Source organism: Buceros rhinoceros, unplaced genomic scaffold, assembly GCF_000710305.1.
Source record: "Buceros rhinoceros silvestris isolate BGI_N320 unplaced genomic scaffold, ASM71030v1 scaffold19195, whole genome shotgun sequence".
Taxonomy (NCBI): domain Eukaryota; kingdom Metazoa; phylum Chordata; class Aves; order Bucerotiformes; family Bucerotidae; genus Buceros; species Buceros rhinoceros.
This window is the reverse complement of record NW_010412498.1, coordinates 1-26,759: the sequence shown is the minus strand read 5'-3', so window position 1 is coordinate 26,759 and position 26,759 is coordinate 1. Positions and strand designations below refer to the sequence as shown.

Sequence of the window (26,759 nt, the reverse complement as noted above, 5' to 3'; positions counted from 1 at the left end):
TTTCCCTTTTTCAGAAAACTACCTTAATACTGCTGTCTTAGGACAGTAGTATTGAGAGTTTTTTGGGTGCTACATATTAGTGTAGAGCTGCTGGTGAATTATAGCATTTCTGTGGCTGTGTGGGTGCTGAAAAGGATCCTGATGTGGTTGTTACCTGCCTGCTGTCTACGTTATAGTTTGCACCATTGTCTCAGTTTAGAATTGCAGTGATAGGGAAAAATTGTTTTCAAGCTGTTCGTGCTCTCAAGCTTTTGTCTTGGCTGCTCTGTAGTTTTCAGGAGTTCAGACTGGTGCTTTTCTTTGAAATCATGCTCAAGCCTTGTGGAGAACAGTGCTGAAACACTTTTTAGGTAATGCTGTTCAGTCCCAGAGTTTCTATGGGGACGTTATCAGTACAGCAGACCAGTGCTCTGTTTTAAAAAAAAAAAAATCTTGGCTAATACTTCCCCTGGGTGCTAGTAGGCAGAGGGGCAGTCTACCCCTTGCATAAACAGAATGTGTGGCTCTACATTGTCAGGGGATGGCGATGTGACTTTTACATAACTTGCAGCTCTGATGTTCTGTGTACTAAGAAGGGATTGTGTCTCTGGCATGTGACACCATTTTCCTCAAAAACAAGCAAAAGGGGGAAGGAGTGGGTGTAGTACTTCTCTAAGTTGCCTTTATTATAAATGTGTGAAGCAAACTGTGGGACTCTACTTCTTCTTTAATTAGTTGCAGATTGTATATGATCTATGTGGTCAGCCACTGTGGATAGAATCAGCTGTGATAGGTATCTGTCAGCACAAATCTGTAGAGGTGATGATACTCATTCTCACTACATATAACCAGTCAGTGCTATCTCCCTACTTACCTGTTGTGTGACAGAACACAAAATTCTAAGATGCTGGAATGAGACAGAGACTGTCCCTGTGTAATAAGTGCACAAGTGTAGCTTAACCACATACCTCTAGTGAGACTCATCATAAGCAGATTTTGATAGTTCAGTGCTGTAGCCAGGAACTGTAACACAAATTTGCAGAAGATTTCTTTTTCAGAAGGGGATCCAGACCTGAATTTTCTGCGTCCATCTGTTGTGGGGTTTGGTTTTGTTTTGTTTTCAAATGTTGTGAAGTAACACTGAGATAGAGCAAAGCTGAGATGAAGGCGACACTGGGAAAGAAAGACTGGATAAATAGTGCTGTGTGGGAGCTGCAGGAGAAAATTAACTTGTTTTCTTGTCTACCTCCTACCCCCTCACCATCCTTATTTCCCTCCACAGCAGCAACACTCCCTAACACCCTGACTCAGCAACGCAATCTGGCACTCTTTCGAGCATTTTGTGCCATGAAGTATGCTATCTATGCTCTCTGTGTGAATTCACACAAGCGTTCCAAGTGCAGAGATTGTGTACGCAGCCTCCTTGGGGGTGTCCCTGAAGACGCAACTTTTGGAGATCCAGCAGGTGATTGGCCTCTTTTCTCAGGTTCAGTAGCTCGTGCTTCACCATTTGATGGGTTCTGAATTATCGCTTAATACTGGGATAATAAGACACCCTGTGTACATATGACATCTTTATTCAGTGGGCTATGAATGCTTTGCAAAAAAATATAATGGCATTTCTTTGAGGTGTTGTTACCTTTAGTGATAATAGATATGAATAAGCTACTGGCCTTTTTCTAAAACATTTAAGTTAATTGTATTAAAAATTACATTAAAATATATTAAAAATGCAAAAAGAAGGCGATATTAGATATAGGGTGGTAGTGGCGGGGATGCTTTTGTAAGAATTTATGTTTTTCCGTAGCTGAAATGAATTAATGGCTAAAATGGGTGTAACGTGAGTTTGCACATCATTGTGCAAGGTGGTAATTTGCATTACTGAAAGGGAGGAGGCACGCTACCTTTTAGGATGTAAAATGTTGGACATACGTTTACTTGATCTGTGGAGGAATGATAGGCTCTGAGCCACTGGGACAGTTCCCTCTTCTAGGATTTTCCTGGGCGAAGGTTGGAGGAAGGTACACTTGGAAAATGTAAATGTTCTTTGTTTTCGTTTTTAATTTTACAGATTTCTCTCCAGTATTTACTCAGTACCTTGTGAAGTGTCAGCAGTTCTTAAGGAGTGTTCCTGCTCCTCTGCGCCTGGAGGTTTTGGAGAACATCTTCTCCTTGCTTTTTGTTTCGTACAGTGACCTCCATACTGAGACTCTTGTACCTGAGGACTATGCAGAGGATGATGATCTTGACAAAAAGAGTACTACTGTGAGCATAGAAGGCAGTGCTAGTCGGCGATCTTCTGCCTCAGAAAGTCCACGGCGCCTAGTAGAGGCTGAGGAGAAATTAGAGAGGCATCTGCCGGGTGCTCAGACAGTGCACACAGATACCCAAGATCATCCTGACTTAATGTTAGGTGGCAAAAGCTGTGAAACTTCTAGGCTGAGCTACCTGGATCTGAAACACTTCACCAGTGGTGTTACTGGATTTTTGGTGGATGACATGGCCATGGATGCCTTCCTCACATTGCTTCTCAACCACCTGGAAGAGATTCAGAGTTCTCTCCCGTGGGACTCCAGTAATGTGCTTCATGAAGAGCTGGAGCTTGTTGAGTGCTTGAATCTTTCTGCAAGCAGAGATGCCTTTGGAAGTCGTGTGTTACAGTTTTCCAAATACCTTTGTGAAGCTCATTGGCGATACAAGGTGGTGATGAGTAACAGAAACGCAGGTAGGCTTTGTATTTGGCACTTTCTGATACATCAACACTGCTCTGTTACAGCTGTCCAGACAGTTGTCTCAAGACTAAATTCCCCGAGCATCTTGCTGAAGGAACACATTTTGGCAGATAGTGGGAGAATAACCTAGCTGGAGATCACCTGGTTCTTGCACCGTTCTCAAACGGAGTGTTCTCTGTTCTAATCAGAAAGTTTGGGTTTTCTTTTTCTTTTTTACCTCTCCTTTGTTGATACACTGCTTCAGTTTGCCTGTCTTCCTCCTGCCCCTTCGTCCCAAGTTATGTTGACAGTGCAGTGATATGAAGGGCCATGGTGGTGTGTGATCCAGTGCAAGCCAGATAAACCGATGTCATTCATGGACAGAGTGTTGATTTATTCTGGTCTGGAAATATGTTAGGAACATGTACCAGAGGAAGATGGGTTATTCTGTGATGCAGACCACTCCTTGGGAGTAGCTAGAACCACACATTCAGGAACCTATTTCCCACCCTTCTCCATATCCCATAACGTGTTAGCCCTGCTGCTGTCACACTTCGGCGTGTATCGTAGTGTAGCTTATTGTGTATCTCAGACCATGCAAGGTCCGTGTCCCAAGAAAGACTGGGCAGTATAGACCTTAAATGTTCCAAGTTTACAAACTTGTGCTCAATTATTTCTCAAGTCTCCTCTTATAAAGGAGGGAATGTAATGGGACTTATGTTCGAGTAGGCAGCCCTCAGTGTTTCTGTTGGACAAGCAGCAGCTTTCTGTGGGATTCTGTACTTTTGAGTCCTGTCTTCTGACAAATGATGACAACTATTTGGGGAAGGTGGCTGGCTTTTCTTGACACTGGTTATCTCTTGGGTTTTCTGTCTGTGCTGGCACCCCTGTTACTTCCAGAATTGTTGACTGAGTCAGGGTTCATACTACGCTGCATTACCAAAGGAGTTTCAGCAAAACCTTAATGACAAATCAAACTCTATTACTATTTTAATTGTTATTCTTTTCACCTTGTTTCTAGCTATACTTGGACTATACCTGTTTCTCTGTAAAGTCATGGAATCATTTAGGTTGGAAAAAATCCTTAGTGCTCGTCAGGGGTGTGTAGGAGGTGTAGTATATCAAAGCAACATTGGTTTTTGTATCCACATCCACAGTATTAGTGGAATTGCATCAAAATTACTTCAAGGTGCTGGTTTAAACTTTACTGCAGAAGAGCTCTTAGCTGAGATCAGCTGTGTTTCCTTTGGAGATTTGCCATCATAGCTCTACCTAGGTAGATATGCTGATAGATTCTTTAAGGTAGACAAATAAACAAATAACTGCTCATGGCCTGTCCAGCTATTTGGTAATCTTTTTGCTTAAATGTTTCACAGAACATCAGCTTGCAGCTTCCAGGAGATACTGCTCTTTAATCAGGTGCTCCAGCTTTAAGAAACGAAGTAGATCTCAAAGGTACAAGAGAGGTGGGTTGAAAAAGACACTTGGAGAAGACATCTCTGAAATGTGCGTAATTTTGCTGAGCTCGTAGCTGAATACAATTAGATTTAATGGACTAGGACGAGTAAACTAGATTTATTTCCTTTAGTTTTCTAACTGGTTTGAAGTGTCTTAGTCCAGTTTCACTTAGATTGAGGTTATTTTCCTAAAGTTTACCTGCACAAATAAAAGTTAATAAACTTTAAATTCAGGTAAGAAAATAACTTTTTTCATATGTAGTCTGATTTGGGGCAGGGCAGAACTTTGTAACGACAGTACCAGTTCTTCCCTTTCTCCACTATATTCGGTGACTATTTGGTATATTTTCGTTCTTACCACAACACTGTCTAGAATGTGAATTTACAGGAATTTGTGGCTTAGATTGGCTGGCTTAGGAGAAACTTGGATTTATCACCCTTTTTCTATTTGGATGTACCTTTTGAGAGATACATCCAGTTTTGGAGTGGGATGGTCCAAAATAAAAAGTTTTAAACTGTCTGACTGAGTCACTTATGGGCCAACATATCCTCTTGCTGAGCGTTTTCTTCAAATCAGCAGTTTTTGCGTTTACCATAGACATCAGTGATGGCTCATTTGTGAGATACTCTTGAAGCTCTCTTGTGGTTGCCTGATCTGTTATTTGCAGCAAGTTTTAATTACCTTGTCTAGGAAAAGTGCATTTAATGTGCTGGTTTTGATTCATTTCCATTTTAGATGGGAAAGAGGGAACTTCCAGTCCATCATTAGAAAGTGCAAGTAGCGAGCTAAGCACCAGTACCTCAGGTATTAAGCCACAAAAGCAGTGTTTCTTTGTCTTGTCAATGTGCATGCTGAAGTATTTGCTTGACTGGTTAGTGTGAATGGCTCTGTGCAGGACAATTAGCTCTGTGCAGGACAGAATTAGAACTTTTCAATTCTCAGAGCTCTCATTTTGGGCTGTCGTTTTTCTGATTAGAATGATATATATTTCTTATGGAATAAGAGAACTAGATTTTTCTTTATATTTTTGGCTTGTAGGAAACAGTATGCAATTCAGTGATGTGCAGGCCATCCGATCAGATAGCAAAATGTTATGAGAATTTTTAATGAGATGTTTATGTTGACTTCTTTACCCTAAAACTTCCCTTGCGACTCTGCTCGTATGTTTTTGTGTTAAGTATGAGAAGTACTGTTTATCTGGTGTTGGCTGTTATCTGATAAAGTGTTTTTTCCATAATAGCATCGTGATTAATTCTGTTGTCTTGCAGAGGGAAGTACCAGTAATGTGTCTGGCTCAAGTGATTTGGAAAGCAGGGTGAGACCACATCAGCAAAACCCACTGATTCCTATGATGCTTTCCCCACCAGAATCCCTGTTAGTTTCTTGTGTTTTGAGAGGAAACTTCGTAGAAGCCCATCAGGTAAACGAGTTGCATGTATTTTGTACAACTCAAATTCTAATTTGATACTGATGTTTATGGTTGTGATAGTTGGTGAAATTCCTGCTTCTTCTGCATTAGCAAGCGTAGGGCTGAAATGTCTGCATTCCAAGTGAAGGGGATACTTAGAAGCAGAAGCAGGTGAAAGGAACAAAGCTTTTTCCAAACCAATATCCTAAAGATGCTGGTGGGGTGTTTTTTGCTGCTTATATAAAAATGCTTTCTCTAAACCTGGATTCTCAAAGTGTGAAAAGATTTGGTGAGAGCTGGCCAAGCTTAGCATTTCAGCTGAATGAAGAACATGAAAAGTGATTCAGCTGTAGCCTTGCAGCAAATAATAGGTGGGCTTTATAGAAATAGTTGAAAAATGTCTCTAAGGTACAGGTTTTCAGGAACTTAAAACTCTCGAGAAAAAACCCCACCATTTCAGCCTGCCATATATGTGAGCATCGTATTCAGTTAAAGTATCTGTTTTATTCTATTCTCTCGTCTCCATTAAAAAGCCCCAGAACTCTTTGACCTATGAAAACTTCCTCTGACATGCTCTGTAATTACACCTGCTGTTATTCTTGAAAGGTGGCTTTGATGTTTAATCTGGATACTTCACCTTGCTATGGTGAAATGATTTTCATGGAGCGCTACCAAGAGGCGGTACAAGAAATGGCAAGAGTGGAGCACAATATTGAGAATCATGCATCAGATAGCACTGGAGGCGTCAGGAAATCTGGCAGCGGCCGTTCGACACTGCAGGCTATTGGGAATGCGGCAGCAGCTGGTAAGGACTGAGCTTTTTGAGTTCTTCTCATAAAAGCTTAGGGAGAAGTGAAAAGCAGAAGAAAGTGATTGGAATATTGTCATTATAATGAGTGCAACAGTTGTTCAGAAGGGTAAGTGGTGCTTAGTCTCCTTGACTTAAAAGGAGACTAAGAATGCTGAAATTAGCTGTTGATGCCCAATTGGTTTGTCCTTTCTAAAGTAATTGGTCCATGAAGCAGGCCACCTATTGAATTATTTGCCTAAAGAGTAATTACCCATGATAGGATCTGAGATAAATATGCTGTTTGTTTAGTGATTGTGTGGTTTGCTGACTCATGTAGGTATGGTATTTTATTCCATTTCGGATGTTACTGATAAATTGCTTGCAAATTCTGGAAGTCTCACCCCTACTCTCCAAGAAAACTTCTGGATCAGCAATATTCAGCTGGAGAATACTGATCCTCTGCGGGAAATCCTTGAGGATCTCAGTCCTTCAGCAATGGCAGCATTTGACCTGGCTTGTACTCAGTGCCATCTTTGGAAGACGTGCAAACAGCTTTTGGAAACAGCAGAAAGAAGACTGTACAACAGCCTTGAAACTCGGGGTAGGCTTTTGATTTTTTTGTGTTTAGCAGCATGGGCCTGGAGCAGAGAATGCCTCTCTGTGCTGTTGTTTGTGCTAACACCTGGGTCGTAATTAAATCTCATTTTGTACTTTCATGTTAGTTTCTCCTTTTTCCACTCTAACTTTTATTTTGTTCCCCTTTGCACAACAACTTTTCCAGGCCACCGACCTGACTTTGTTCTACTGCACTCTGAAGTTGTAAAGGGTTTCCCAGCAGTTCTGCAGCAAATAAGTAAAATTCTCAACTATTCCTGCACATCACAAGGGCAGTCCAAGCCAGGTAGTAGGCTTTTCTGGTGAGATTTTCTGTTGAAATGTGCTTAAATCAAATTCTTGCCATCTGTTGCAATGGCAAGGTGAATTTTACATTTTTTAAGCTTAGTATTTAAAACAAAAGTGGGGTGGGGTGGGGGGGAACACAAGCTCAATTCTGAGCGAATGGAAACACTTTCAATTTGGCAAGCTAGTTGTGTTATAATACAACTTTTGTTCTGTGGGCCTTTTTCTGTGCAAAAATATGTCTGGCTTTGTTATAATTGCTAATTCTTTCTCCCTCTTTGTTAGAGGTCTCAGATGAGAAAATAGGGAGCCATTTTCGATGCAGTATTGTAGACCTTCTGCAAGCTTGCTACCCTGCCTTGACTGAAGAAAGTATTACTAATGAAATTGTTATATCACAAAATCTGGATCAAATCCTGAAAGTACTGACATGTGTTGAACTTTCTGTGGGTGAGTTATTTTTGTGATTGTGAAGACTGACAGATGGATCTAGAGTTCTGTTTTACCCTGTTCACACAACTATAATTTAGTAGTAATGCTCTTTGACTTACGCATAAATATGTAGTCTTTTGAAATCATAAATGCAAACTAAAATTTTTCTGTCATTCTTATGTATTGAGCATTTGTTTTCAGAGCTAAAATTGTGAACTTGCTGGAGAAGAAAGGAAGATATCAATGAATACAGTTTGGGTTATTATTTGTTCTATTTTCTTCAGTCCTAACACAAGGAGTTCTTGAAGTGTTTTGTAACCTAACAGCTTATAGATAATTAGGTGTATCCTTACTGCTGCTTTTTTTTAAAAAAAAAAAGAGATAAACTATTGTAACGTAATACCACCTTCCAATTTTCATAGGGCTATCATAAAACATCTCATCCTTTTCTGAAGAAGTCTTCCACAGTTGCCTTTTCTCAGAGCTCTCGTTATATAGCGTTGGGTTGTTTCCTTATGTTTGATTTTTTTTGTCCTCCATTCACTAAATTTCTAAATGGCGTGCAGATTTGTAAAATAATTAAAGATATTTGTAGGTTTAATGAATAAACATTTAGGAGAGCTCTAAGGGCTAAATGTTATGGAGCACAAGGACTGGTCAACACCTGTGTTGACTCCCCCCTGCCACTCCACATCCTTTTTGTATTAAATACTTACTTGGATCTTGGGTGTATGTCTGTTCTCTTAAACCAGACTCTAAAGGGAGCCTGCTTGGCACCTTGGTGGAGCAGGCCTCCCTCAAACCTGCAGAGCTGGAAAAGCACTTGGTTTGGAATCAAACACAGCTCCTGCTGAGAACTCTTGACCAACAGGTCCAAACCATGCCAGAGAGCAACGCGCTGACAAACTTTGTGAAGGCCTTCTTTGACTACGTTGCTACACTGGCTGCTGTTGTGGTACGAAGCCTGAATGCAGAACTAGGTAAGGGGTTTCTGCTGGCAAGCCTTGATCCTAGGTGAAGATACGCAGACTGTGTAGTCTGGCCTGATTCTGGGAAGTAATTGTACAAAAATGTTTCTTTGCTAAATGTGCCTACAATGTGTGCGTAGCAAGATGTTTTGATTTTAACTGATTATTGCACTGCTTTTTAAATTTTCTTTCTTAACACCTAGGCCACCCACAGCTAAGATAAAAATAGCAGATTACAGTGGGAAATCAAGGATAAAAATGTTAACTACTGATGCAGATTCTGCACTTCGTTTAGACAAAACAAACAATCCCTGGCCTCCAAAAATTCTTGTCACTACTCTGTAAGGGTGGATCAGCATTCTGTACTTTTCAGCTCCCTTAGAGGCAGCCAGTGCCCTGCTGCTCCATGGGGATAAGAGGAGAATGTGTAGAAGGCTATACAGAGGTAATCAGGGATCATATTTTCATAGAATCAGAAGATGATAGTGGTCCATGAGGAGAAATGCACCATCAGCACATAAAGCTGTCGGAACAGAGCACCTAACTGTGCTAGGAGAAAAAAACACTTGTCTGGTTTTTTAAAGTTAACACTAATTGAGCTGCACTAGTGTGAAATACCACAGTACTGATTTCAGAGAATAACTTAACAAGGGGATAAGAAAAAAAGCAGCAAAGATCACGTGTGAACAGCATGTCACTACCATGCCCACCGTAACTTCTGTATGGACATGATTCAATCCTCATTAACAAACTGCCAGAGCCCAAAAATGCACAGTGTTTAAGGACTGGGTGAGTTTTAGGGAAATGTTATTGTACTGGAAGATAAAAGGAAAAGATGAACTTAGGAGAATCTGTTCAGAGTTACTCGACATAACTCAGTAGTGGATATGAGCACTTTTCAGCAGTGCTGGCCAGGGGTTCACTCCTTTTGTAAAAGTAGCTGTATGTCTGTGAGTTCCCTCTGCCCTTGCTCACTTTCACTTGAACAGAGCACGGACCTGCTTATCTACATACAGAGACTCCTCAGAAACCATCCTGCACGTTTTCTGTCTCCCCACAAATACACGTTTTGGCCAAAGTTTGATGTAGGGTTTCTAAACTGTTAGAACCTAGATACTGCTTAAAGGCCAAAGACTTTCCACTCTACCTGTTTTGGTAATAGGTCAAATAAAATGTGAGCCAGTGGTGCCAAGTTTTAGAGGCTTATAATAATCACAAATGCTTTGCTATTTACTCTGGATTTTGCCACACTGATGTGAATGTGGACCTCTGTATTTAGTCAGAGGTTTTAGACTCAGGCTCTTAAAATTTGTGTTCCTAAAATAAGACTTGATTGGTATATTCAGCAAATGTATTCGTATTATGATAAATATTCTGATTTTTTTTTTTAAAGATCTATCTGCGGAAGTGAAAGTGGGGAACCCTTTCATACTGTTACAGCAGAGTCCATCTCAGCTGCTCTCCCAGCTTGTGTTTGAGAGGCAGGTTCATCCTGACAGGTTGGTGTTTTTCAGATTAAATACTTCTAGGTTCTTTTGGTGTTGGTGACTTTGGACCTCAGCTAGGATTAAATTCTTCTCTGGCTGCAAAGCACAAGTATTGCAGCCTGCTGTGTCCTACCAGCCAATCACTGAATGCCGCAAGCGTTGGTGAGCAGGGAGGAGCTTATTGCCTCTTCTACCAAACAGAAGATTTTTTGATAGGGGAAACGGTGGGTCTGTGTTTTCAACAATTACTGTCTGTTCTAAAGAGAGACTGCATTTATATGTTTTTTTTTAACTGAATGTGTGACAGTTCAGAGCAGTGGACTTGCAGATTAGCAATGTAATAAAGTAAAATAGACCAGTAGGGCTTCTTACGAACGCAGCCGGGTATGGCTGGTCAGTAGATGGATTGGATAATCTGAAGCCCTTCCATCAAAAATTACTAAATTAGTCTGGTATGGAAACTGTCTGATATAATGAAGTAGCTCTTAAAAAAATGAGCACTAGTGGTGAGCCCTATTAGTTTGACACATTTAAGTAAAAGTCAGTGTTTGAGGAGTAAGTTCCTTTTCTTTAAAGGAATGGTAGCATAAGCTCCGAGTTACTGATGTCATGCTGTACATTCTTTTCATATTGAGTAAACTCTTTCTGTATGTGTGTACCCGTGAAGAATATTAGGGGGCTTATATTCACAAAACATGCGGAGGATTTACAAAAATGTGTAACTGTGAAGTCCATTTTATGTGTGCTGTATAAGTTAGTTCCGTTTTCGATTCTGCAGGCTTTCTTCTCTCTTGGCTAAAGAAGAGTTGAACTTGGATGTGCAGCAAGTTATTGTTAACTGTTGCTGTGAACCACTGTCCTTATGCAGTGCGAGGCAAAACAGCCAGGCGAAGTCTCTTCTGACAAACCTCAGGAACTTAGCACACCAGTGTGCCTACTGTTGCCTGCCAGATCTTGAAGTACCTACTCAGAATTCTGCAGTGATCTCTGAAGATATCTCCACGCAGGCCCCATCCCCTGTGAATGACCTGAGTCAGCACACACTCACTGCTTCCTCCCTGGACTTCCTGAAGTCTCAGTCAAAGCTAATGGCCGCAGTGGCATGTCTGAGTGCATCTAATATACAGAAAATTTCCAAATCAAGTTTATCTTGGATGGAATTTCGGGGCAAACGGGAGGTGCCGTTAGGTTTGGAACAGATTTCCAGGGAGTGTGAGGCATTGTTGAAGGAGTTCCCAATATTGGAACGATTTCTTCTTGCTATGTTTGAGCCACTTCAGAATCAGCAAGAGGAAGGTCGAAGTTTGGCTACTGTCTTCTCTGGCAAGACATACATATCTCTGGTTCTCCTAGGACTGCATTCCACCACAGCTGTTAAGGTTTTAATGGGGGTCTTTGAACAAGCTCTTGCTGCAAAGGATTGGGACAGGGCTCTGAAGGTCTTGGATCTGTACAGCCAGGATGCGGAGGAGCTGGTCGGTGTGAAGGATGCTGTACTGAGCTGTGCAGCTGCTGAAGGTAAGAAGGATTAAGTCAGGCTTTTTTCCCTTGTGTCTTCTTATTTTTTATTTTTTTTATGAAGGGTACAGCCTCGATCAGGAGGTAGCAACTAAAGTAGTGGCCCTTGGGCAAATCCAAAGATGGAAACAAATCCCTTCCTTCATCCTCAATTTGCTGTCTCTGATGGTGCAGTTTTTGTTCTGCAAATGTGCAAATCCTGACCAATTTAGTAGAGATGAATGAATGAAGTAGAGAGCTGGAATGCATCTGTAGTATTATTTTTGGGTGAAGAGCTGCATATATCAGTAGACATTAATCATAGTACTGTAAATGGAACATCTCTTGCTGCAGTGTCATTGTCATACATGGATGATGTATCCTGTGAAAGGACGTGCCTTTTGGAGTCTAAAGATAGGAAGTATCCCATGCCCTCTTTGGTTACTTCCCAAGAATCTAATGCTGGGGATGAGTCTTGTGTAGATCTTTTCAGCACTGTGCTGTTTCTTTCTGTGATGTGATCCAGTGAAGAAGAGGAAAATATTTTTTTAATTATTTTCCAAATTATATAAACTGAGTTTTAAACTAATTGCTTGTTTCCTCCACAGATAAGGATGGTTGGCAGTACTTGTTCCCAGTAAAAAATGCAATGTTGAGAACTAGGCTGGCCCTGCGCTGTCTGGACAAATGGCCCCTCGATGCCTGTTTGGAAATCCTAGCTTACTGCATTTCTGATTTGGGCATAACTGATGAACTAAAAGAAAGCCTGCAGAGCAGGAGGAAAGAACTTCAGGTTTATCAAAAGGTACAAAGTAATTCTTCAAATAACCAGTGAGATGAAATAGGCAGTAAGGAACAAATACGCCTGCCCTTTGAAAAAGTTTAGTCCTTGGCTCTTTTTTGATCATAATAGTTTTTCGAGTCTTTTGTCCAAAACAGTTGACGTGTTTTCATTGCTGTAGTATCCAGTCAACGCTCTGCTTCCATCCTTCATAACTTTCTCACTCTTCTGTTAGCATTCAGGTCTGCAAACACGGTTAGACATGAACATTTGTGTGAGGTCGCTGTCTTGCAAAGTATTTGTTTTTCCATTCTATACAAATGCTAGAGCCTCTGGAAGCTTCCCATGGCAATTCATCATTTTATAAGCTTGAGAGGTGCAGATGTACCTGGGCATGGTGTACAAGACTAGTGGTCCAATAAGTGTGTTTGTGTTGCTGTCAGTTCTTCTAGCTGCAGGGTTGTGCAGATACCGGGTTAAGTCAGATTAGCTGGCCTGGGGTTCAGCAAAGTCTGAAAAGCCAAACAAAAAAAAAAAGAGTCAAAGCCCAGCTGATCTCTCTCTGATGGTGTTTCTGCTAACTTACAGTTAGCTCACTCATCTCTCTGTTAGTGCCAACAATGTCTGCAGTATACGTGTACTGCCATCTTCTATTATAAATGTGCTTTCTAGACTCATACCTTAGAGAAAATCTCACAGTCTTTTTTGGAGTGCAAGTGCAGTTACTGTCATGGTTTAACCTCAGCCGGCAGCTAAACACCACGCAGCCACTCGATCACTCCTCTCCCCTCTCAGTGGGATGGGGAGGAGAATTGGAAAAAAAAAAGAAACTCCTGGGTTGAGATAAGAATAGTTTAACTAAAATAAAATATAATAATAACAATATTAGTTAAATACAATAGCAATAATAATTGTAATAATTGTAATGAAAGAGAATATAACAAAAAGAGTGAAATAAAACCCAAGAAAAGTGATGCACAGTGCAGTTGCTCACCACCTGCTGACCAATGCCCATGCAGTGATCCAACCCCCCTGACCAATTCCCCTCAGGTTCTGTACTGAGCATGACATTCTGTGGTATGGAATATCACTTTGGCTAGTTCAGATCTGCTGTCCTGGCCATGCTCTCTATCAGCTTCTTGTGCTCTCTGGCAGACCATGGGGAACGCAAAAATCCTTAACTTAGGGTAAGCGCTCCTTAGCAACAACTACAGTGTGTTACCTACATGATTCTCAGACTCACTGAATCGTTTTGGTTGGAAGAGACCTTTAAGATCATCAAGTCCAACCATTAACCCAGGTCACCACTAAATCATGTCCCTCAGCACCACATCTATAAATCTCACACTAAATCAAGATACCAGCTACCAGCACCAGTGACTAGGAAGAAAATTAACTCTGTCCTAGCCAAAACCAGGACAATTACATCATCCTGAAAAAGGACTAGAGATGAATGCCGGTCACCTTTTTGACTTTTTTCTTTGTATGAAGCAGCTCTTGATGTGATCAGCTCAGCTGTTTTCTTAGACTTAATGATTGTTGTAGATAAAGCATTTAAAATCTGTGCTACCCTAATACTGTCTTTTTCAGATTCTGAATGTGCAAAATGAACCATTGTGGAATGACTGGCAGGATCTAAAAAAAGCCTGCACTGATGACCCCCAGGCTGTCATGAACATCATTCTGAAAGCAAAGGTTAGGCATTATTGTATGCAGCTTGTTGAATTAAAGTGCATTAAACTTTGAATAGATAAATTTGTTGAAATAGCATCTTAAAACACTGATCAGTCGAGCTTACATTGAGAAGGATTCCTTTACTCAGTTTCGTGCTACAAAAACAAATACAGATTTGAGTTGATGTCAGGATTTACATGTAGCTTATAATCCTTAAGTTTAAGTTATAACTCTTACTCTGAGATACAACCTCTTCTTTTCTCTTAGAATTTTGAAGACTTAATAGCATGGCTTTTGGCACAATACAAGCTTGATTATTATGTAAATACTAATACTGTAGATGTGACTGGCTATTAAAGTGTCTCTCTAAATAGCCAACTTGCTTACTGTGGGATGAGAAGGTGTTCTCAAAGCAGGCTGTGACTGACAAAATTGACTATCATCCTCTTGCCCTTGTCAGTGTAATAATTTACTTTTTGCATGTGGAAGAGGAGTCTAACCTACAGAATTTCTTGATCAGAACTTTAGGAGAAACAGTTGTATCAGAGAGAGTCTGTCGGGTTTTTTTAAATTATTTGTACACTTTTTTTTTTTAAGGATTATGAGTTGTGTGAGGAGTGGGGACACTTGTATCCTGTCCCAAGAGAAGACTTGATCAATCTTCACCGTGAACACCTTCTCCACTTACTGGACGTGAGAGACATGGAAAAAGCAGTGCAGGTAAGAGCAAGACTCTTTCAGCCTTACATATATATATCGAGTAAATCGAGAACTGTTTTCTCTACCTTTTCCATGTGCATTTTCATGGCCTTTTTGGTTCCTTCCTTAAGAGATGGTATTTGCTTTGATATCCTTTCAGGATCCTGGTTTTCCCCTGTTCTGCTTAAGTGAAAATCCAACTTGTCAGACCTAATAGCATAAATGTCACTTACATGGAAATAAAAGGCCCCTTTTATTTGGAAAAACATAATGGAGTATTTCTATGCTTTTTAAGCAGAAGAATCAGAAATTAAAATAAAACAGGAATTGGCCAGTGGTGCTTCAGTGCCCAAATTAGTGAAGTGTGTATTCCTGTGGTTTTAATAATTATGGAGCTGTTGCTAATAACAGAGAGTATAAGATAAAGTGCAGGCTCTTTCAGACTATATTGCTTTGAAAATATTCTGGAGCAAAGTGGAGACTTATGATCACTACACTTTCTGTCCCATTCCTTCCCTAATTTTTGGCTTGCTTTAATTTTTAAAAATATTTTGATTAATAAGTGGAGCAAATAGGCGATGAGTAGTCTCTAAATAGATTATCTAAATCATCCTTATATGTTAGACACTTTGTGCAAGTTAATTTGCTTGCTGAACCATTGTAATGCAATACTCTGTCATGGATTGCCCGTTATAAAGGTGACTTTCCAGGAATGTAGTGGGGATTCACTGCATTTTGTTTGGTTTTGTAGCTTTTACAAAGAATTGAAGACCCTGGTATTTGCCTTGCCATCAGTGAACAGTCCCTTGACCAGCATCCGAACTTGGCAGCCTCTCACTTCTTGGCTGATTACCTCACAGCTCACTTCTATGAGAATCTGACAACAGCACGCCAAAATGAAATCCAGGCACTCTATACGGGATCAAAGGTGAGTAAAACACCTGCATTGTGGGATTAGTGGCAGTATGTAACTATATAAGTAATCTTATAATACATAATAAATGTTCTGTAGATTTTACCAGAGTGTTCTCACCATATCAGGTCTAAGATCCGGAGTCTCAGGATCCAAAGGAAAGTTAGAGATGGCTTAAAATTTCTCTTCCCCTTCTCATCTTTGCAGTTCCTATATTGAGGTGGTTGTAGCTCCTAAGATGAACACAGCAGTCCTTTGTTTGAGCCATAGGAAGTGAAGGAACAAAAGAGAGGGAGGTGGAATAAAATAAAATGACAATGTTTATCAGGACTTTGTCCCAAGTGAAAAAGAAAGCATCCTCTGTCAGTAACACCAGGTGTCCCCCTTGTATGGTGATCTTTGACACTTACATGGCATGTTTTTCCCAAGCGCTTTTCAAAGGTAGACAGTATTGCTCGTCCTTTTGGATGGCCGTCCCCTTTACAGAAGTCATTCGGGTTCTGTGCTCAGCCTCGAAATAGATGCGTTTACCAGGGGATTACCGTAGTTGAATTCATTATATGTAAACAAATACAGTAACATCTGTTTTGTTGTAGGACTACAAATAGCAGCTTGTTCCAGTGCATGTTGCAACAGTATTTTGCTGGGCTTCCTCTTTCCTTACTTGTCCCTTTGGAAGACATATGATTTTATTTGGGAAATGTGCATATTAACTGTCCATCTTTGGGAGAATTGCTTCTATTTTCTCCTCTCAATGTTTCCTCAAATGATGGAAGGATAACAATTGGGCTAATACTCTTTTTATAAGCTTATTCTAATAAAAGATTATGCTCTACAAAACAATCTATAAAAGATTTGTGCCTACAACATATTTGTCACAGGGTCACAAAATGCCTTCCACTCTCAACTGCCTCTGAAATGAGGCAGTGTTTTATAGAACGGGAAATGGAAGCGAAGTAATTTCCGCAAATCCACTCAGTAATTCTGTAACAGAGATAGAAATAGGTCTGAGAAGTCCCACCTCCATTTTTGCGGCCTCTATGTGTTAATCCATTCTCTGCATAAGCTACTGTGCTAGTTTCTTGTCTTTAAACTCTCAGAAACACAGATTTGAAACATCTTAATAAATGGGTTTTTTCCTGGTGTCTCAGGTGCTGCTGACTCTGCCTGAACTCTCCCGTGTTAACTACGTCCACCTCTCCTCCAGGCCACTGCTCATGCTGGAACAGCTCCTCATGAATATGAAGGTGGACTGGGTAGCTGTCGCTGTGCAAACACTGCACCAACTCATAGCTGGACAGGAAATTGGTTTTACTCTAGAAGACATCGACAATTTGCTCTCCAAGTATGCAGAAAAAGCTCTCAACTTTCCTTTCACATTAAAAGAGAAAAGATCAGGTAACTGTCCATGAAAATGCTGTTCATGAACTTTATGAATGCTTTTTATGAAGGAAGGGGAAATTTACCCCCAGAATCATTTCACCAGTTGTGCCATAACATATTTAGATGTGTGCCTCCAGCCTTCATCTAGCTGAGAGCATGTTCTTAAAGTCTTTGTCTTTCTTGTAAATATATGTTTTCAAGAACCAACAGCTTTAAAAGTTTCTCAGACTTTTCTCTATTGCTCCTTTTTGGGGTCTCCCTATGATATTGTTCAATTTTATCTCATTCCTCCTGAACACAAAGTCACTAACGACTTAGCAGTGCTAAAACCTGCAGGCAACTGCACCTTTCCGCAAACAGAGTGGGGATTTAATCATCCCTGGTCTTTCCTCCTTTCAGGAGTCCTGTTGGCTCTCTTTTCAGGGTTTTAGAATTGGAACAGCAGAAGGTGTTGCAGACCAAGTCCACTGCTTTTGTTTTGCTGTGGCATGTGTACCTACCCATATCTATTTACCCCTGCTTAAATGGTACCAACTTTCTTTATGCTAGTTTCCAAATATTGATGACATTTCATGATTCAAAGATACAGCTCTTGCTAACATAAAAGCATCAGACTTACCCATCTTTTCCTGCCAACTGATCTAGAACTTTGCAAGTGTGATCAGTCCACTGTGATATGAAGCATTTGATATTGGCCATGAGCATCTTGTGTCAACTAATTATTTTCACATCTGATAGTTATTCTCTGCTGTGTTTTTCCTGTGCCTATCAGTAGGCTGTTGCTTTGATAAGGTTCCCTTTCTCTGTGTTTTAGGTCATTGAATTTTATGCGGTTTTGCTTGAATTGTTGTGGGCTAATTTTCATGAAAATATAGTAATTTGAATTACATACCTAGTCCCATTTTGTGCTGTCATTCTTACAAACTCCTGTGAATGGATTCCTCTAATCTTTGAAAAAAACAGGTAGATGTATGGCCAGTATTGTTCTCTTTTTTTTTTTTCTTTTTCCTTGCCTTTGTCCTAGATTCTCTGATACGTATCCAAGAAAGTCTCAATCAAGTATCGGAGTGTGAAACACTGTCTAAATCAGGATCATCAGAACTATCTCCTGTCAGCTTTACTGGTGAGGATAAGGACTTGGTGCCATTTTCTTTCAACCTGTTCTTACTAGTTTTATCCCCTAAGTATGTGTGTCCCACTGCTTAACGGTAACTTGGGTTGTGTTTAGTGCAGATTAGAGGGTCTTTACTAGTTGTGAGCTTTGGGCCTGATTAGAAGAAGCCTTAAAAGGGAGCAAGAAATGTATGACTTTGTTTTGATTTTTGGTAGGTGTCTACAAAATGTCTGAAAAATCGGCACAAAACCTTTCCATCCCAGACCCTACAGAAAAAAAAAAAAAAAAAAAAAAAAAAAAAGCTCGAACAGATCATAGGAAACAGGACTATATCTGCAGGAAAAAAAAATTGCCTCTTTGCCACAGCTAGGTTGCTAGTGGATTAATGGTGCTGCAGGTTAATCTTTCTGTGCCTTGACTTATGCACTCTTTGGGTATATAGGCAGAGCTTGTCTGGAAGCACATCATTGTGGGACTTCGCTGCCGTCTTCCTGTTCTTTGTTCAGTATCTATTTTTCCTTCTGGATCTTAACTTCGGTTTAACAGTAGAAATCTCATTCATGTTGTATTTTTTTCACGATTCTTTTGGTCCTTGAATTTTTTTTCTAGGATCCCTCTCGTGACCTGAGGGAAATAGCACAACGTGTATCGTTTGAGAGGCTCCACTCATGGTCCTCAAACACAAATAAATAGAAACAAAATAATTTAAACCAAAACAACTGAAGAATATTTGTGGCTTAAAAACAACTACGAATATTTCTATGTGTTCCATTCAGCATCTAATGCAAGAGATACACTCTTCAGACAGTGTATATTGTGAGAGATGCATAGTCTGTGCTCTCAGGGAATGACTAGCAGAGGATATCCTCAGACCTCCAAGGCTGGTGATTCTCAGCAAGTGATGGGCCTGAGCTAGAGCTGCACAGTGATATCTTGATCTACAGTTTAGGGTGTCTGAACTGTTCCCTGGTTCTGTATCCTGAACTGACGACTATGCATACTCTGCCTACGTGAAGTGACAGCAGCATCTTGGATCGGGCTGTATACCTCTTCAGTTGTTCTCATCATAGATTAATATCTATACATTGTTATGTGTTATCCTCTAATGTTCCTTTGCAATCCAGTATCTACTTGGATGAGCATGAGTTAGTTAGATTTATTGGAATGGAGTTTGTTTTGGTTTTTTATTTTTTTAGTTTAGTATTTGTGTACACAGAAGGTTACTTGCAGGCCCGCATTGTCATGTTGAACTTGTTAATTAGCCTGTAGTGTAACTGGCTCACATTGTACAAACTAAAGTCCTATCTAATACTGTAAACTTGATTCAATGAGTATTTCATTGGCAAGGTCAAAGATCCCGAAGGCCAAAGACTCATACTCCTGCCTCTTTGAACTGATTTCCCCACAATAGATTGTAAAGGGGACCAGAAAAGGGAGGGATATGCTGTTGCTAGCCATAATACACCTCTACTGAGATAACAAAGAAAAGTCTCAGTCTTCAGGAATATCAGCACTGGGTGTCCTTAAGATAATATTTTATGCTGTATCGCCTTTTGGTATCCATATATCATTTTTTTTATTTCTCCACTTAAGTCCGTGCTTATGGTACAAGAACAAATGTTGACAAGTTGTCTTATACTTTTCTAGTTGTTGTGGTAAAGGTCTATTAATCAGTATGTACTCTTGATTATCAGTCTTGAAGTACTTTAAGTTTATAACCTTACAATTTTAGCTTAAAACTTACCTGTTCCTTACACAATGCTATTTTGCGGTGCCTGGTTGAAAGATAATGATAGTTGTCATGTGAGCCAGAAAGATATCTAAGTCTTAGTAAGCCTGTAGTGTTCTCTGATTTTCGAGACTCGATTAAATAGCTTAAATCCTATTCCATATTTTTCTTGGTCTGTCTTTTTCTAAGGTGTCACCATATCTGCAAGTCCCAGAGACAGAAGCCTGCAGCAGAATTTGTTTCCTGAAGAATTTGTGCCTCCTGAGAAGCCACCACCAAAGCAGCAATGGATTCCTGATGACACTGAAATGATATGCATGGTTTGCAAAACCGAACGCTTTACTATGGTAAGGAGTAAAAACAAATACAGACGTTCCTAGAACTGTGATCTTAATATGAACAGTTGGTCATAATCTGTTTCCTAAGAGACACTAGCTACTTCAGCGAGTTTGTCTGCACCAGTGTAGGCCTGACAAGATTCCCTTTGATATGTTGTTACAGAACTGGAATGTGTTAGCCTCTAATGTTCCTTTGCAATCCAGTATCTACTTGGATGAGCATGCGTTAGTTAGCTTTATCAGAATGGAGTTTGACATTTAACCATTAGTTTCTATCTAGTGTAGTTGAAGAGAGTGGCAACAGTTAGCTCCTTGTAGAGTCCTGTGAAGTGGTAGAGCCTAAAGAGGAAATCTGGCCATCAGAGAGGAGATAACTATGAAATCTCAAAAATGCACAATAATAGCAGTATTAGTATTTCAAGAGGCTGTCTAGTTGACTGTGCTGTCAAGAAATAACATGAGCATCATATAAGTCAGATTACTAACAGAGAAAATATAATCCTTGCTGTTGGGTACGCTTTGCTAAAGCCTCTTGTTTCATAGAGTACTTGAGCAACTGCATTGGCGTTCTAAGGAAGGAGATTAGTTTTGAGTTTTGCAAATGTTCTGGCAGTCTATTACGTTCTGTGGCTTAGAAACAGTACTGCTTTCGCAAACTATCTGTTGGGTTTGAATTTGGAAATTACTAACAGTGTTCAGAAAGACAGTCTACAGCTTCTAACTTTTCCAAGAGATGATCTAATTAGCACTGTGATCAAAATTGGTATAACTTAAATAGTGGAAAGGCCAAGACTGCAGCAGACGTTTTAAATACCTGCCTCTGGGGTTTGTGTGTGGGGTTTTTTTGTTATTTTCCTTTGCCATGCTCTGTCCAGAAGGGAATTGTAATAGTAAGAATTAATCAGTTGTATAGTTCTGAAAAGCCTTATCAGGCATGGTGTTTCCTCTTTTCAAATGGGGTAAGTGCTTAGGAGCAGAGGCAGATATTGGAGGGGACTTCAGTAAATTCTTTTTGTTGCTCATCCATGACCTTTTTTGCTTAGTTTAACAGGCGCCATCACTGCAGACGCTGTGGCAGGCTGGTGTGTAGCTCTTGCTCCACCAAGAAAATGGCAGTAGAAGCTTGCAGAGAAAATCTGTCTCGTGTATGTGATCAATGCTATAGGTACCACAACAGAGAACATCTGCCTGTCTCAGTGGAAGGCATAAGCACGTAAGTCCTTCTGTTCTAGTTCTCTTCAATTTCATGTAGACAGCAAGTACATGAATGGAATGAGAGAAAAATAAACATTTGAGTTTATCTGGATAATAACATCAGCTTTTTCGCTTCCAGCTCCTGGGATTTTCAGGTTTGATAGCTGTGGGAATGTTCCTTATTCCTCAGATTACTTTTAGTATTAGAAAGAACACTGGAGAGCGAGGCAACAAAGTCTTTAATTTGTTAAGCATCAATTGATCATCAAACCTAAGAGTTGAATGCTTTGATGAAAAAAATATTCAGCACAAACTACTGCAGTGTTACAAAGTTTCCTGCAGTGTACTTGGCTCCTGGATTAACATCGCGTGTTAATGGCTCTGCTGAACAGACCAGTGTTTTAATGTTACTCCATAATCCCCTCATTACAACTCCTTGAACCCTTGAGGATTCAAAAGCAAGTTCGTGATTAGCTAGGCTTTGAAACTGCCTTTAATAGAAGGAACAGCTGTGATAACAGATTTTTATTATGTAGTTGTTTTAAGCTGAGAACTGGACCAAAATTTGTTGTGTGTACGTTAGGCCAGCTGGTGAAAAGTGCAACTGCACAGAGCGAGTTTTACTCTTTGTGACCCTGTCAAGCCTGCTGATGCTGCCATAGCAGATACTGCTATCAGCAGGCTTGACAGTGTCACAGAGAGCAAGATTTACTCTTTTCAGCTGCCTTTCCTGTTTTCCTAGCAAGCCTGCAGATAGCAGTATCAGCTATGGCAGTATCAGCAGGCTTGCAAGGAGAAGAGGAATACTGTGCAGATCTGACAAGAAACACCTGGAAAAAAAAGCAGTCACCTCTAGCTAAACCTGTTTGCATCAGAAGGATTGCTTATACTGCCAGATTAGGTCAGCAGAGCCTACCAGTGAGCTTGAATGCCACCTGTCCTATTTTAACTGCTGAAGTGTCTGGGTGTTTTTATACTCACCCTATTTGTATTTCAAAACTAACTGAATCTTAAGGACAGAGATCTGGATGCCAAAAACTTAATTTCAGCTCTGACATATTCTGATACTGGGCAGTTCTTCTTTTCAACGTCTGCTTTTTTATGATGTGCACAACAGTGCTCTCCCTACAGAAGGCTGTAAGCAGTAATTGCTTAGTGTAGTTGAAATACAACAATGCCGAGGCAGGATCTTAGATTTCTAGACAGTAGGGGTTAGGGGCAGGGCAGTGGGTCGTGAGAGGGCAGGGAGGGAGAGATGTTAGGTTTTACTTTTACGAGGTGGTGTTCTGAAAAGGCTAGCCAGGCTGATCTCTCCTTTAAAACTGTGTGTTTCTCGGTGTGCTGGAGTAGGTATGATGTTTCTTTCTGTCATTTCATTACAGCAGAAAAGAAGATCAGGACCAAGTGGAAGGTAAGGAGTGGAGTAATGTTAAACTTGAATTTTTTATAAGTCCCCGATTAGCAGCAGAATTACAGATAGTAGGCTGATACATCTAGTTACCATTGAAAGGTGATCAAAACTTCAGTTATAAGTTATCCTGTAGGGTTTTTGCATTTGTGGGCTGAAATTGAACATTCCAAATTTTTGTGAATGGAAATTGAGATCTTGGAGAGATGTCTGAGCCAATATTGAACATGCTAGATGGGGATTGAAGCAAGGAGCTGAAAGAACAGCGGTTGGGAATGCACTTTGCATACTGGAAACAGTTGGTGAGAGGCTGTGTTATGAGTAGGAATTAGCCCACTACAGAGCTGTGCTGCGTGATCCTCTTCTTACAAACCATGGTGATACACCTCTGAATACAGCTACAGCGTGCTTTGGTGTTTGACAGGTCGTGCTGGCTAGGAGTAACACAGGATGAGGCCCCTCTCGTGTGTTTGGTTGTGTCCCAAGTTCCATCTCCTTTGCCAGTTGTGTGGATATGGGCTAGTAATTTCTCCTTGGTGCCTCAATTTCTACATCTAATACCATAACACTTCAGGAATAGCAACAAAATTTAGTTGACTTTTTCTTGGCCATTTTTCCTCAGAAGGTATATACTGTTTGTTGCTCAGTCTGCTGTTTGAGGTGATTCTTCAAAATTTTCTTACACTGACATAAAATTCTGGCAGCCCAAAACATAGTTATTTGAAGTTGCTTATAGCAATAATGTGAAACGTGATGTAAAATTTGCATTGGTGCTCCAAAACAAATAAGAATATTTTTCCTTACTTGTCCTGTTTTTAAATATGAAGGCTGTTTGAGCTGCTTTTCTTTGCTGTTGGCAGAAGCTTGCTTTACTGTTTCAAGACTGGAACAGCTGAAATGCAGTTTCTGAGCTGCTGCTTCTGGTTGCATCTTCCTCTTTGCCTGCAGCGCTGCTGTACATTACTGGGCCCGTGTGATTCATGCAGTAGGAGTGAATAGGAACAGTATGGAAATCCTCAGATTTAAGAGGGAAAGTGCTTTATTCTGCTTTTCTAACTTATCTGATGATACTGTGAAAAAGGTTTATCAAATGTTTTCAAGCCTAGTTTATTGTAGTTATTAGTTTCCAGTTCAATTTAGAAATAGCTTTTTTTTATTCACCCTACAGTTTTAGAGTGACTCAACACTCTTAATGGTCCTTCTGTGAAATAATAGAACGGTGAATTTTGAGACTTTTTTCCCTAGTTTAAAGTTTTTCTAGGGAGAAGTTGTTGTTGACCAAGAGAAATGCAAATTAGCATTATTCTCCATTTCTTAGTGTTGTTTCTTAGTGTTGGCTGTTGTTTTTCTGCTAGGAACCAGAATCATAAACCCGAACATCAGGTTGCTTGTGCATTCTGAGCTGCACTCAAATGACAGACAATAGTTGATCAGTAGCTATTCTGGCTTACTAATTTCAAAAACAAATTTCCTTAATCTGGAGGAAAGAAAGACTTTTCACAGGAACGAAATTTCTTGAATCGCTTGATCAAACCTGCAATTTTCTGCAGTACTATTTTATATGAAAACTTAATGGAGTTAGCTCGTCTTCTCACAATTTGTCTTGAAGCTGCTGAACTATATGTTCAAATAACAGCAATTCTAAAAAACAAGTAGTTAAGTCAATTTATCCTTTCTTTTACAACTGGTTCTTAGTTTCCCTTTTTAGCTGTAACTCACAGCTCTCATATTTCCATTTCCGTCCTGCTCAGAAATATTTAATAACTCGCTTGAGGAAAGGCAAAGAGGAGAGATTGCTGTGCTTGATGTCCAGTACAGTAGGAGTTGTATAATCATTTATCCAACATGTTTCTGGAGCTAGTTTTTGGTGACGGGGTCTTGGTAACAGTGAGAGTAAGTTCAGGTACAATTTGGCAGCCTGCTGAGGAGTGGAAATGTTTCTGTAATCTGTGTGCTGGCAGGAAGTGGCACGATGAGAGGATGACCAATGGCTGTTTTACGAGACTCTAGGAATACTCTGCATTATCTGTTCTTGGCCAGGTTTGTTGATTCCTGTACAATGATTCTACCTGGTGTTTTCTTTTTTGGCTGCAGAAACTAGTAATGAATATTCCACGGTGGTGCGAATACCCAAGGCAGCTGAGCTCGAATGGATTTTTTCTCTGAATGAAGAGGAGAATGAAATTGTACGCAGTGAATTTTATTATGAACAGGTGAGATCTTGAGAGTGCAACATAATAAGCAGTTCCCTGGAGAATTACCTCAATGTAATGATGTTTGTCTGTCTGTCCTCGAATTGTCAGGCTCCCAGCTCTTCCTTGTGTATTGCCATCCTCAGCCTGCACAGTGACAGCATAGTGTGTGGCCACCAACTGATAGAGCACTGCTGCAAGCTGTCCCAGGGGCTCACTAATCCTGAGGTGGATGCTGGTCTCCTTATGGACATCATGAAACAATTGCTCTTCAGTGCCAAAATGATGTTTGTAAAAGCTGGAAGGAGCCAGGATCTAGCTCTCTGTGACAGGTGATTTATCAGATGTTCACCGTTTCCAGATGTATTGAGATACTGTCAAGACCATTATCCTTTCTCATTGGGAAGTGGAGGGTGCAGGGGTTGTTTTGTGATTGTACTGTGGACCTTTTAAACAAAAAGAGAAATCCGTAATGTAAGAATAGTGTAAGAGTTCAAACAGTAGAAATTCAAGTGCTATGACTATCTAATAATTATTGAGGCTATAGTGAGAAGTAATTCACAAAGATTGAGGTAAATATTTTGCTTCTGAAGTTGTATGTTTGCTTTCAATCTATATTTCAATATAGGATTTTAAAACTGCACTTCCTGAGAATGAGCGTTTTACACTTTCCTTGGGTTTTGTCTTAGAGAGCTTGAGGTGGCAGGTGTAATATATGAATTTCATATGTACTGTTTTGATTTGGTGACATATATCTGGTGTCTGCAATCAGTGTCTGCCAGTGTTCCAACAGAACATGGCAAAACCCCAGTAAAACCAGCCTGAATAAGGTAGTGTGATGGACGGAGAAACCTGGTACACTGGTAATTAGGAACTACTGTTGTAAGACTTGTCTTTGGCATGAAGTTCTTAAGGTGTATGATAATAGTGAAAGTGTATGTGTCCGTTTAACTTCTTTGTTTCCTCCTAGCTACATCAGCAAAGTGGATGTACTGAATATTTTGATTGCTGCTGCCTACTGTCCAATACCATCTTTGGATCAGATTCTTCTCCCTGCAGCAGTAACGAGATTAAGAAATCAGCTTCTGGAAGCAGAGTACTATCAACTAGCTATAGAGGTAATGACAGTGGAGGGATGTCGGTGTTAGTAATCCTTCTGTAGCGGCTTTTGTTTTTCTCCCTCCTGAGTTCAGATGGATGTGATGTGTGAAATAGATAATACTGAAACATACAAACTGGGATTAACTTTTTAAAAAAGGAAGAAATAGTTTTCTGAACGCTGGAAAAAAATTCTGAGAAGGCAAAGTCCTTCTGCTGTGGAGCAAGCTGCTGAAGGGAAAGGTAGGGGCCTTGTTTTCCTGGTACAGTTAGAATTGGAGTGGACTAACTGCAAGAATCACAGAATCACTTGGTTGCAAAAGACCTTTAAGATTGAGTCCAGCCATTCACCCTTCACTTCCAGGGTCCCTAAACCATATCCCTCAGCACCGCATCTACTCCTCTTTTAAACACTTTCAGGGATGGGGACTTGACCACCTCCCTGGGCAGCCTGGTCCAATGCTTCACAACTATTTCTGGAAATAATTTTTTTCCTATTATCCAGCCTAAACCTCCCCTGGTGCAACTTGAGGCATTTTCCTCCCATCATGTCACGTGGGAGGAGACCAACCCCAGCCTCCCTACAACTTCCTTTCAGGTAGTTGT

At 40.3% G+C, this 26,759-nt stretch overlaps 1 protein-coding gene across 1 annotated transcript in view; it reads left to right on the top strand.

The window, feature by feature from the left end:
• ZFYVE26 (zinc finger, FYVE domain containing 26) overlaps positions 1-26,173 on the top strand; it is a gene marked incomplete at its 3' end in the record, with an annotated part of 37,186 nt that extends 11,013 nt beyond the window's left edge. The window contains exons 9-32 of the mRNA XM_010136430.1: positions 1,262-1,444; positions 2,051-2,704; positions 4,067-4,156; positions 4,884-4,952; positions 5,417-5,568; positions 6,163-6,361; positions 6,684-6,947; positions 7,128-7,247; positions 7,532-7,696; positions 8,431-8,658; positions 10,040-10,145; positions 10,912-11,651; positions 12,239-12,435; positions 14,002-14,106; positions 14,683-14,805; positions 15,536-15,712; positions 16,849-17,095; positions 18,105-18,203; positions 20,113-20,270; positions 21,305-21,474; positions 22,838-22,866; positions 24,958-25,076; positions 25,167-25,387; positions 26,026-26,173. Of these exons, the coding sequence (XP_010134732.1) occupies positions 1,262-1,444; positions 2,051-2,704; positions 4,067-4,156; positions 4,884-4,952; positions 5,417-5,568; positions 6,163-6,361; positions 6,684-6,947; positions 7,128-7,247; positions 7,532-7,696; positions 8,431-8,658; positions 10,040-10,145; positions 10,912-11,651; positions 12,239-12,435; positions 14,002-14,106; positions 14,683-14,805; positions 15,536-15,712; positions 16,849-17,095; positions 18,105-18,203; positions 20,113-20,270; positions 21,305-21,474; positions 22,838-22,866; positions 24,958-25,076; positions 25,167-25,387; positions 26,026-26,173 (4,763 nt within the window). The remainder of the gene's footprint in view (positions 1-1,261; positions 1,445-2,050; positions 2,705-4,066; positions 4,157-4,883; positions 4,953-5,416; positions 5,569-6,162; positions 6,362-6,683; positions 6,948-7,127; positions 7,248-7,531; positions 7,697-8,430; positions 8,659-10,039; positions 10,146-10,911; positions 11,652-12,238; positions 12,436-14,001; positions 14,107-14,682; positions 14,806-15,535; positions 15,713-16,848; positions 17,096-18,104; positions 18,204-20,112; positions 20,271-21,304; positions 21,475-22,837; positions 22,867-24,957; positions 25,077-25,166; positions 25,388-26,025) is intronic.
• Between the last annotated feature and the right edge of the window lie 586 nt (positions 26,174-26,759).